The 12,523-nt window shown below is 33.7% G+C and overlaps 1 protein-coding gene across 1 annotated transcript; it reads left to right on the forward strand.

The window, feature by feature from the left end:
• Positions 1-244: 244 nt before the first annotated feature.
• Positions 245-5,889, forward strand: LOC139876604 (P-loop NTPase domain-containing protein LPA1 homolog 2-like). The gene is made up of 8 exons (XM_071863945.1): positions 245-448; positions 532-707; positions 1,300-1,625; positions 1,752-1,833; positions 2,414-2,809; positions 3,414-4,112; positions 4,622-4,735; positions 5,304-5,889. The coding sequence occupies exons 2-8, from the start codon at positions 546-548 to the stop codon at positions 5,700-5,702; spliced, it is 2,178 nt and encodes a 725-aa protein (XP_071720046.1). The 5' UTR covers positions 245-448; positions 532-545; the 3' UTR covers positions 5,703-5,889.
• Positions 5,890-12,523: the final 6,634 nt, after the last annotated feature.

The following is a 12,523-nucleotide window of genomic DNA, read 5'->3' on the forward strand; positions in this document are numbered from 1 at the left end:
AAGAATTTAATTATCTTAAATAAAAGAAAATACAGGAGTAAAAGATCTGCCTACCTTACCAAACTTTTGTTAAATCGTACTCCTAACTAACATATCTCGATCGACATGGAACACGCTTTTATTTTTTTAAAATAAAGTAATTATCAATTTAATTAATTATTAAATAATATAAAAACCCTATAAATACAACAAATGTTGATTGATTCATACACATTAACTGCAAAACCGTCAAATAGATCTCCCAAAATAGTCAACCCAAAAAGAAAAAAAAAAAAAAACAAAAACAAAAACAAAATTACAAAAAGAAAAAAAAAAACAGAGTAATGACTCGTGGACTGCTCAAATTGACGATTCGTGTAAGCTGACGATGTACAAATCGGCGATTTATATCTCCTTCAAAACCCTAGCCCTAATTCTCAGTTCAAATTCAATATTTTATCCGTTTCACGTACGTCACGAATACGCGTTTTTTGTTAATTGTGAAATATTTTGTTGCTAGCATTGAATCGTATCTTTTTTTTTTTTGGTCAGGAATTTTAATTATAATGACAGAAATAGGGAAATTGCTGTATATTGTTGTTGAAGAAGAATTAGAAGATGAAAATAAGGAAATTAAAAGAAATGAAGAATCGTCGTTTCGATATACGCGGCCTGTTCTTCAAACTACTTTACAGCTAATGGGATGCAAAGCTCGTCATGCTTTTAAGGTTCATTTCATGACATTCAAATCATTATAATTATGTAATTATGTATATGTGTTTATATAATGTATATGTATTGTATAGATTAGTTATGGATCTGGTATGAAATGCTACTATTTGATTGAAAGTGATGTTTAATTTTTATCAGAAAGCGATATTTATTGAATTTGACCTGGTTACTGTAGATATTTTGTTCTGAAAGTGATTATCATTATTATAATGTGATGTGGAATATTTGGAGTTGAATTTGACCTGGTTACTGTAGATATTCTGTTATCAATTTTTAGGTTTATGAGATGGTGTTTCTGTTATTTGTTTGAAGATGCTATGATCCAATTTTTGGTTGATCCAGTTTTAGTTAAATATTGCCTAAAATTATCAGATAATTAGAATCAAATAAATATTCCTGACTTGCAAAATGCAAATACTTGGATATTTACAATCAAAAAGCTATGCCAAACACCTCTCAAATGAAACATAACAAATTGTATTCTTGTAATACTTGGATATTTAGTATTAAATAAATATTAATGACCTTTAGATGTTATGTTAGGCTTTTTAGGGTTGTGCTGAGTATGATATTTTTGTTTTGTTACAGATAAGCCAAAGGGTGTTTGAAATAATGAGGAAGAAGTGTTTGGAGGATAGTAAGGCTGATATAGGTGTATTTCAATGGGGAAAGGATTTCATAAAGGTTCATCCTTTGAAAGAGAATAATAATTCTGACATTGATAATCGGTCTGATCACAAGATTAGTCGAAGTGGTGTTGTTTCAGAGAAAGATGGTAAACTTTTCGAATCGTATAAAAAGCGAACCACAATTGTTATTAAAAGGAGAAGGTTTATTGATGTTGTATGTGATGCTTTGTCTGAATACAAGTATGTTGGTCCTAATCAGAGAGCTGATTTTGTTCTAGCCTGCAGGTATTTTGACTTATGTTACGTGACTATTCATTTCTTTTTACAGTCAAATATGATGACAATTATTTATGTATTTTTACATGGTTATATTTAATTAAGATTAAACAGTTTTTTATTTTATTGTTTTAGAATTCGGGAAAGAAAGGAATCAGTTACTGTGTTACTATGTGGTACTAGTGGATGTGGCAAGTCTACATTGTCAGCTTTGCTGGTATGTCATCTTTGTTCGTAGCCATTTTTTGGATGCTGATGAGTTTTTTTTTTTTTTTTTTTGGGTTGAAAAGAATTCTGCATCTTTTATCAGCTTTTTTAGCTTGTGTTTCTTGTATTGTTTAAGTTTGTGTTCAATTTGTGCTGCAAAAATTCTTGATTTATTTTTGCAGCTTGATATATGCTTCTCTTATATATAGTACATTGATGATGATTGATGGTTTTGTGACTAGTGTCCCATAACTCGGAATTACTCGGCGGGTACTCAACGAGTACTCGGTCAAACATGGTCAAACTCGGCCAATACTCGGGATTACTTGGAAAATCGGTCAAAACTCGGGATTACTCGGAAAATCAGTCAAAATTGGTCAAATTCGGTTGAAGTCAAAGTTGGTCAACATTCAAGTACTTCCCGAGTTGCTGAGTGACGCGTACTATAATGTAGGCATCATATCTAGGTCATGATGATAAAACGTTCCGAGTTATGTGTAATCATAGAGTGTGGACAATCATGTGCGGTTACAATTGAGCGTCAGGAATTATTGATTATGAACTTTAATTTCTGTTATTTAAATGTATAGGCTAGCAGGTTAGGGATCACAACTGTAATATCAACAGATTCTATACGACATATGATGAGGAGTTTTGTTGATGAAAAGCAAAACCCGCTTCTTTGGTCTTCAACATATCATGCAGGGGAACATTTGGACCCGGTAGCTGTTTCAGAAGCTAAGGCCAAGAAAAAAGCTAAAAAAGAGGTTAACGGTGGATTTGATGGTTCTATAGTTGATCCGGTTTGTAAAGAAGGTTCTAGTTTGACTTCAGTTGACCTGATTAGTACAAAACAAATGGCTATTGAAGGATTTAAGGCCCAAAGTGAAATGGTCATTGATAGTCTTGACCGGCTTATTACAGGATGGGAAGAACGGAAGGAATCGGTTGTTGTTGAGGGTGTTCACTTAAGTCTTAACTTTGTGGTATGTTAAGAAATTGAAGTTCTTTTTACAAGTTCTCACCTTCAATATGCTGCTTAATTTAAGTTTGATTAGGTTGTGTAAGATGTCAAATGGGTATAGTTTGAAACGGGTCATACCTTTTAGCATTGAAACGGCCTTGGTATGGTTGAGTTGTCCTGTTTGTCCTTTTTGTAGCATTTTTATAAACACGACATGCTTTCTATTCTATTTTGTACTAAAAGAAAGTTAATACATATTAAGTTGACAAATTTTGACTTTGATCAACAAATCCGATTTTGACCCATTAACCAATGTTGACCGATTAACTAAATCGCTTTTGGAAAGTCGGATCGGTCTGTTCTTAAAAAAGGAATAATCGGGGATTAATCAGATTAGATCTGATTTATTTTTTTTACAACACTGAGTAGGTTTGCATGAATTAAATTTAGACTTTGGGAAAATCAAAACCCGACCCATTTTACAACCTGTTATCTTTTGGTTTAGTTTTTGGAATCAACCCATTTGAGTTAAAACAAAACTCAGATTGATTCGTATGTCAGTAAATGGGTTATAAGTGCCACCTTTAGGCCTGATGCAATATGTTTATATTTATGTTATTATGCAGATGGGTTTAATGAAGAAACATCCATCAATCATACCATTCATGATATACATAACTAATGAGGACAAACACATGGAAAGATTTGCTGTTCGTGCAAAATACATGACTCTCGACCCCGCTAAAAATAAATATGTAAAATATATTAGAAATATCAGAACAATACAAGAATACCTATGCAATCGAGCAGACAAATATCTAGTACCAAAAATAAACAACACAAACGTTGACAAAAGTGTCGCTGCAATACACGCAACAGTTTTCAGTTGTTTAAGAAGACGTGAATCTGGCGAACGACTTTACGATTTCACAACGAACACAGTTTTTGTAGTTGACGAAGAATATAGGAATCAGTGTGTTGCTAATTCACTTAGTTCAAAAGGTATGTTTCAGTTGATTCAAAGACAAGGTTCATCGAGACATTTAATGGCGTTGTTGAATAATGATGGGTCGGTTGCAAAGGCGTGGTCCGCTGAAGATGGGTTAGGTATTGAAATGCGTGAACCGTTACGGATCGGGAAATCGGAATCGGTTAATTTACAGTTTGGTAATTTTGGGATTAGTGCGTGGCCCACTGATTTAGGGTGTACTAGTCATAATGCGAGTAGTGTTGATGATTCGAGAGGAGAATTAACTGATAATGGTAGTAAGTATTATTCTTCTTGTTGTAGTTCTCCGAAGGTTTCTGAAGGACATGCTAAAGAGGTATTTTTCATTTGCAGCCAGACTTTTTATTTTTATGTTTTCCTTTTCAACTATTTAATATGGCAAACTGGTCGGGTCGGGCCAGGTCGATACCAGGACATATAGGTCGAATGGGTCACATATTTATTAGATGCTGGATCAAACTGGCTGGGTCTAAAGGGGTCGGATCGGTTCGGGTTTGGTCGAGATTGTTTTCCAAAGTTTTTTTAACCCGTATAACCTTTAGATAAAATAATATAGTTAAAATCTCTTAAAGACCCGTTATGATGCGTTACCAGCTATTGTGACCCGTTGGACCTTATATATATGCTAGGCTTCATATGGGTCCATATGGGACCAATTCTTGAACTTTTTTATGGACCCAATTGGTTAAATACTTAACCCAATGGACCCATTATTCAAGCTATGGGTCTCAGTTGTCGGGTATATTATTTATGTATACTATTTTGTTTCTCTTTTGAATGGAAGACATAGGTGTTTGTTCTAATTTTATAATTTATACTTTTCAGTTGAAAGAAGAGCAGTCTGTATATGGAAGTGATGAAGAGGTGGATGACGATACACATGAAGTAGATAGTGACGAGGATCTTAGTGATGATGCTAAAGAACATATGCATGAAGAGGTATCATTCAATTTATTTTTAAGATCCAATGCATCCTTATCATTTATTACTTTAGAGGTTAAAAATGTGCGGTTGGCCATATATGGTTATTTTTGTAAGGGTCAAAACGAGGTCAGGTTGACTTGTAGTTTATAAAATTGTTGTAAACATGACAGAAAAACTATATTAGCAAATAGACATAATTACGTGAATAGTTCATGTAGTTTACCCTAATTTGCTGATATAGTCCCTAAACTTTATTTTTTTGCGTTGGTAATCCTCGTGGTTTACATATTGTTTGCACGGATAGTCCCTAAGTCTGATGGTCGTTAATATGCTTCGTTAAATCCCCTCACATGCTATGCACATTGTTGTTGTTGTAGTATTTTAGGTTCACGATGACTTTGACCTATTATTGTTTGTTCTTAGAAATCGCCCATCTAATTCACTTGGCTTATTGGAAAAAATTTATTGACCCAAATAGACACATGTATTACTAAATACTTCAATATTTTCATCTCTAGTTTGTTGTTAATTGTATGACGCTGGAGGTCCCTGATTTATATTTCATTTTCACTATTTTTTGCAGATGGAAGGGTCAGTAGATGAAGAATCAACTAAATCAGATGAGGAATATGATGATCTTGCAATGCAAGATATGCAAGAAAATGGTTACTTTACAGATGTAGATTTAGAATCATCCCTAACTAACCTATCTATCAACCAACATGTTATAACGGACAAGTACAAACAAAACCTCGACCGTTTCTTGAGAGCCAAAAGCGAGCCAGTAATGGATTCACTGGTCGTTAACTCACGTACAGCTAAAGAAAGACGATTACCATCTTCAGGTAACCTTAGAGTCAGAGGACGATCGTACAGCATTTCGGCTTCCAATGAACGGGTTAGCACACCCGTTTCAAGAGCCTCGAGTTTAGTGACGGGACGTTTTCTAAGCCGCCCTGTTTCAAGTGGCTCTCAAGGTTAGTGATATGTATTTACCTTGAGTGTATTTTTAATGTTTAGTAATGTTATGTCAATTACTTAACCGTGTATAGTTTCACATTAGTTGTAAGGTTGTTTTTTTTATTATTTTTTTTTCCGCTGGACACCGTTCATGAACGACGTGTTGTACTCGGCTAATAGTACTTTTCGTGGTTGACATTGTCATCGTTCATCTGGCTTTCTTGATGTTTATGCCTTGATGCTATTTCATGGTTGTACTCGGCTAACTGATTTTCCAACATGTGATAGATTGGTTTATACAATTGTTGAGAATTATCAGTAATTAAGAAAATTATATTTAAATATCTAATCTAGTTACTATGTTAAAGCAACTCGAATGGAGTCTTTGGACTATGCATTAACTTCCCCCCTTTTTGAAGTTTTATAATTTTTGTTTCCTCCTACTTTATTTATTTTTTTTTTTTTTTAAAGCAGGTAAATTTTATTTCCACTATAATATTACAAGTAGACAGCCCAATAAAGATTGAGGCAAGCCTATTTAATCAACGAAATTAGCCCGATAACTAGCTATTTTATAAAGCCTATTACATCATATTAGCCGATTCCTGTAGGAAAATTAGATGAAGACACGAACGATCACGGGTTGATCAACCATTGTGTCTAATCAAGCGATGCTTTTTTGAATCTTTTGGATATCCAATTATAGCTATGTATTTGAATTTCGAAGAGAATGATATTTGGATCTCACGATTTTTTTTCGAACACTTATTGATTACACCATTTCCATATTATGTAGTCACATACCTATCTTGTTGCTTGTCAAATGATTTTTCCCGACGCCGTATTAGCTAGATTTTGGTTATCCCCAAACGCTTCTTCGAGTGATGACCACCACTTAAGAATCAATGACCAAATATTATTCACCATGGGGCAGTTAACCAATATATGTTCCACCGTTTCTGTATCGGTGTTGCATAATGGACAAAGCATCAAATCCAAATCTTTTCCTCTTTTGTCGAGTTCCACCCTTGTAGGAATCCTTTTCATGAGTGAGCGCCAAATAAAGATGCCGATTTTATGGGGTAATGCCTTGTTGCGTGTAATTTAAACATTTGACCCAAACTCTGCAAGTTTAAATTCATCGATTAGTAATGACATGGCCTTAGTTGTGAAGACTTTCGATGCATCCAGGTTCCGTTCCCACGAATCAGGTTCATCGGTTAGTGAAAGGCCGCTAATAAGTTGATTAAGATTAGATAGTTCTTCAATGACTCTGTCGCGAGGTGTACGAGTCCAGCTCCAGTTTCCGCTGAATTGGTTGTTATTGCAATTGATTCTGTCTAGTACCATTGCTTCCTTGTTAGATTCTAGGTTGTAAAGTCTTCCACTTTATTTTATTGCACTAAAGAGCTTTGCCGATAGTGTTCGTTGTACAACCTTTATCCAAATTAGTCTTCTACTTATACTAATTAAACCATCACAAGATAGCCTAGTAACCCGAATGTTGAAATCACTAGCAAAAATATCTTGGTCTGAATAAAGGTCGAAACGACCAAAGAATAACCCAATTTGGTTGCATACAATTTAATAGAAATACAGACTAAACATGTAACAAATTTTTTTTTTATTTTTTTTTTTTATTATTTTTTTTTTTTTATAAAGGACCTTATCCGTTTTACTTCTACTTGTGTAAGGTACGAGGGAATTAGCCAACTTCTACACTAATCAACAAGTAAAGCATAATGGGTATACTTTTTGCACTGTATATTTTTCTTGTGGGATACAATTATCCGTGGAGGTTTTAAAGTTTCGTGTAGGGTAAAATAATCGATAACCGGATAAATCACTGAATCGTGGTATCACTTTCCGAAAATAATTATTTGACCCTTATTGCTTGGGTTTACGAATATCACTTTGGGATAAGACGGAGATTATGTTATTGTTTTTGGCAAAAAACAAGAACCCGTTTGCAGAAGAGTATTTTGGGTTTCGTATGACATCCCTCTCATGAATAATTGTCTATGTATATATAGGCACTCGTAACTATGACAGAAGATACAATCGAATCAATTGGCCGATTGACTCTCCAGAGGTAGCACCAAAATTTGTGCTGCCTCTTCAGAGGGAGCACCAAATTTGTGCCCCTTCTTCAGCACTTTCTTGTGTAGCCTCTTACGAGGTAGCACCAAACATTTAGTCAAATTTCAGTTGGCCAAGAAAACATAGCACGGAAATACTTAGCCAAATTTCGAGTAGACCAAGTCAGGATAGTTAATAACAGAAAAGCACTTTTGGGTGCAGATAATCTATCACTTAATTAATGGGCGTACACTCGTACCTCCTACGAATTTACCAGTGTAAATTAAATCTCCAATTACACTAAATTTCCAACAATCCTCCCCGATTTAGTGCAATTCGTTTTACGAGAACTAAACATTTAAACCAAAACTCATGCATAAATGAAAATATCTTGAAGATTGAATTTTTACCTTAATACATTACAAATTCCAAATATTCGAGAATCAAGGTAATCTGAGAATTGAACCTTTCAACCCATTTGAATAACTAAAAATAATATACACATAAGTTTTCCAAATACTCTAAAGCTCTCTTGACACTTTACAAGCCATGTGTTCATATCCGTTTAAGAATGTATCTGTTGAGTCCCCTAACTAGTTAACGATTTAACTATGATAAAACATGATTAATAACACTAAGTGTAATGTGCAGCCATCATATGTTTACTCAAAATAATCTAAGTTTAGAAACAGTAGTGTATTCTGTGTCTTAGTGTGTTATGGTGCAGCCTTAACTATCAACACATGACAGTTAAAGGACAAGGGTTCTTCGTACCTAGCAAAAGGATGTATGCTGACCAGCTGAAGACTATAGAAGAACTAGCAGAAGAACAAGATGCAACATGAAACTCTTAGACGAATTATGGTGTTCAGAAGCATGATTGTTTCCTGTGTTGTCTACATCAAAGAATGGCTATTCAACTGACATCGAAGACGAATGTGAAGAGAAAAGGACATAAGTTGGCGGTTGACAAGTGAGCTTACAAGAAAATGTGGAATGCAGAGGTATAACCCATGCGCAGTTGATGGTTATGCCTAATCTTAACGCCTTAGAAATCCAACATTCTATTTATTTATTCAAATAGTAGGTCCGCCTAATATGGGTAGTAGAAAAAATAGCTTATAAACAAATGAGAGTGATGTGCTTTCTTACAGCCTTGTCTACTGAAGTACAAACATCCATTGGACGAATGGATAAAAGAGCCTTTGCCTAGTTAATAGAGTCTCTTTAAATAAGTAACTCCACTTAAGTTTTATTTAGTGGTGTGGGATATTAAATAATGAGAGTTTGTAATCTTGTATATGTTTAAGAGTTTTCAAAGCTATCAAAACATAATCTGTATTAATCGATCTATTATCTATTCCGCTCTAAGATAATAATGATTCTTTAAGATTATATCAATAAAAGAATAAGTTGAAAATTACCTTGACTCTGATTTAATTATTTGCTTAATTATTTACTTAACTGTTAAAATCTTTTAATTCACAAAAGAATTGTATTAACACCCCCTACAATACTTCATGTTGTTACATGTGAACCAACAACTGGTATCATAGCTTCCAGTCTTGATAATCAATATCTTAGACCTGAATATCTAATAGTAGCTGCTTACAACAACTCATCTTATCTCGAAAATGGTTCTACAAATAGACTACCCAAGTTTGATGAAGATGAATACGAAACTGTGAGAGATAGACTGATGTTCCACCTTGAGTCCATTGACACTCTCATGCTTGACAATGCAAACAATGACCCTTTTTTCCCCACTGAAACAATACTCGTTGTTCCTGCTTCTGCAGAATCTCCTGGTACTGAAGCCACATAGATTATTCTGCCTCTATCTACATCGCAAGATGAAGATAAGCTTTGTGTTGGTCTTGACCTAAAAATCAAAACTATCATAGCTATCTCTTTGCATAATCATGTATTTATATTGATTAAGAAGAAGCCAACTTAGAATGCTAATTTTAGACTATGTTGAGCTAACTTATGATGGTAAAGATGAGGTCAGACAAAACAAAATCTTTGCTTTGAGACAGGAATATGAATTATTCTTTTCTTAAAAGAATAAGACTTTGAAAGAAACTTTTATCAGATTTAATTCTCTGATAACTGACATGAATTGTGTAAAAGTCACTTACACTGACTTTGAATAGGTCAATAAGTTCATTGACTCAGATTGACCCTCTAAGTATAACTCAAACCTTGAAAAACTTTGATATGTCATCTCTTTGTGGTACTCTTTGGAACTATGAGAATGTAGAAGCAAAACTTGAGTTGAATCTTAGAGAAAATTTTAAGTCTGCTTCAAGTACTTCAACAAAATCATCTAAAACAAAAGATGCTATTCTTGTTGCTGCCTCTAAGAAGAAAGCCCAGAAAGCTTTAATGGTTCAAAAGCTACTGGATGAAAAGGAGACAACAGAGGAAAGTGAAGTGAGTGTGACCGAGTAAGAAGATATCAGTAAGGTGATTATGTGAAAGGACTTGCTGAGGGTATGGTTCTACTAGCTAGGCGTTTCAAGGAACTGAATTGAAGCAAAACCAGCAAGCCATACAAGATCAATAAGAGGCCAAGTTCTGGTTACTTGCTTGTCCGAAATCTGAATGTTACAATTGTGGAAAGGTATGACACTTTGCATCTAAGTGCATATCCAGAAAACTATCCACATGAAATGTCCCGTTCATATTGATTATAAACGTTCCATATTAATTGATTTCGTTACGAGGTTTTGACCTCTATATGAGACGTTTTTCAAAGACTGCATTCATTTTTAAAACAACCATAACCTTTATTTTATCAATAAAGGTTTTAAAAACATTACGTAGATTATCAAATAATGATAATCTAAAATATACTGTTTACACACGACCATTACATAATGGTTTATAATAGAAATATATTACATCGACATATGTTTCTTGAATGCAGTTTTTACACAATATCATACAAATATGGACTCCAAATCTTGTCCTTATTTCAGTATGCACAGCGGAAGCTCTTAATAATCACCTGAGAATAAACATGCTTTAAACGTCAACAAAAATGTTGGTGAGTTATAGGTTTAACCTATATATATCAAATCGTAACAATAGACCACAAGATTTCATATTTCAATACACATCCCATACATAGAGATAAAAATCATTCATATGGTGAACACCTGGTAACCGACATTAACAAGATGCATATATAAGAATATCCCCATCATTCCGGGACACCCTTCGGATATGATATAAATTTCAAAGTAGTAAAGCATCCAGTACTTTGGATGTTGTTTGTTAGGCCCAATAGATCTATCTTTAGGATTCGCGTCAATTAGGGTGTCTGTTCCCTAATTCTTAGATTACCAGACTTAATAAAAAGGGGCATATTCGATTTCGATAATTCAACCATAGAATGTAGTTTCACATACTTGTGTCTATTTTGTAAATCATTTATAAAACCTGCATGTATTCTCATTCCAAAAATATTAGATTTTAAAAGTGGAACTATAACTCACTTTCACAGATATTTCCTTCCTCGAAAATAAGACTTGGCCACGGATCGATTCACGAACCTATACAAATATGTACATATGTATCAAAGTATGATCAAAATATAATTACAACCATTTTTATTATGTTTTAAAGATTTGAGTGTATTAAGTCAGCTGTCCTCGTTAGTAACCTACAACTAGTTGTCCACAGTTAGATGTACAGAAACAAATCGATATATATTATCTTGAATCAATCCACGACCCAGTGTATACACGTCTCAGGCTAAATCACAACTCAAAGTATATATATATTTTTGGAATCAACCTCAACCCTGTATAGCTAACTCCCACATTACTGCATATAGAGTGTCTATGGTTGTTCCAAATAATATATACACATGGGTCGATATGATATGTCAAAACATTTGCATACGTGTCTATGCTATCCCAAGATTACATAATATATTAGAATACATGTATAATACAATATAAGTTAGCTAGGATATGATTAATATAGATTTGTTACCAATTTTCACGTAGCTACAACAAGAAAAATTATCCAATCTTGTTTTACCCATAACTTCTTCGTTTTAAATCCGTTTTGAGTGAATCAAATTGCTATGGTTTCATATTGAACTCTAATTTAAGAATCCAAACATAAAAAGTATAGTTTTATAGTCGGAAATTTAAGTTACATGTCAATTACTAAAGAGGTAGTCATTTCCGTCGAAAGAACGACATCTTGATGACCATTTTGAAAAATATAATTTCACTTTGAGTTTAACCAAGATTTTTGGATATAGTTTCATGTTCATATGAAAAATAATTTTCCCAGAAGAACAACTTTTAAATCAAAGTTTATCATAGTTTTTAATTATCCAAACCAAAACAGCCCCCGGTTTCACTACGACGGCGTATATCCGATTTTATGGTGTTCATCGTGTTTTCAGGTTTTAAATCATTAAGTTAGCATATCATATAGATATAGAAAATGTGTTTAGTTGATTTTAAAAGTCAAGTTAGAAGGATTAACTTTTGTTTGTGAACAAGTTTAGAATTAACTAAACTATGTTCTAGTGATTACATGTTCAAACCTTCGAATAAGATAGTTTTATATGTATGAATCGAATGATGTTATGAACATCATTACTACCTCAAGTTTAGTAGGTAAACCTACTGGAAGTGACAAGAAATGTTCTAGCTTCAAAGGATCTTGGATGGCTTGAAAGTTCTTTAAGCAGAATCATGAAACGAAAACAGTTCAAGTAAGATTTTCACTCGAAAT

This window comes from Rutidosis leptorrhynchoides, chromosome 11 (genome assembly GCF_046630445.1).
Source record: "Rutidosis leptorrhynchoides isolate AG116_Rl617_1_P2 chromosome 11, CSIRO_AGI_Rlap_v1, whole genome shotgun sequence".
NCBI lineage: Eukaryota > Viridiplantae > Streptophyta > Magnoliopsida > Asterales > Asteraceae > Rutidosis > Rutidosis leptorrhynchoides.

What these genes read in the sequence shown, in the direction of transcription:
- LOC139876604 (XM_071863945.1), top strand. Translation starts at nt 546, where the DNA reads ATGACAGAAATAGGGAAATTGCTGTATATTGTTGTTGAAGAAGAATTA. An exon ending in ACTTAAGTCTTAACTTTGTG is followed by an intron (nt 2,810 to 3,413) that starts GTATGTTAAGAA and finishes GTTATTATGCAG; the next exon opens with ATGGGTTTAATGAAGAAACA. An exon ending in CTGAAGGACATGCTAAAGAG is followed by an intron (nt 4,113 to 4,621) that starts GTATTTTTCATT and finishes TATACTTTTCAG; the next exon opens with TTGAAAGAAGAGCAGTCTGT.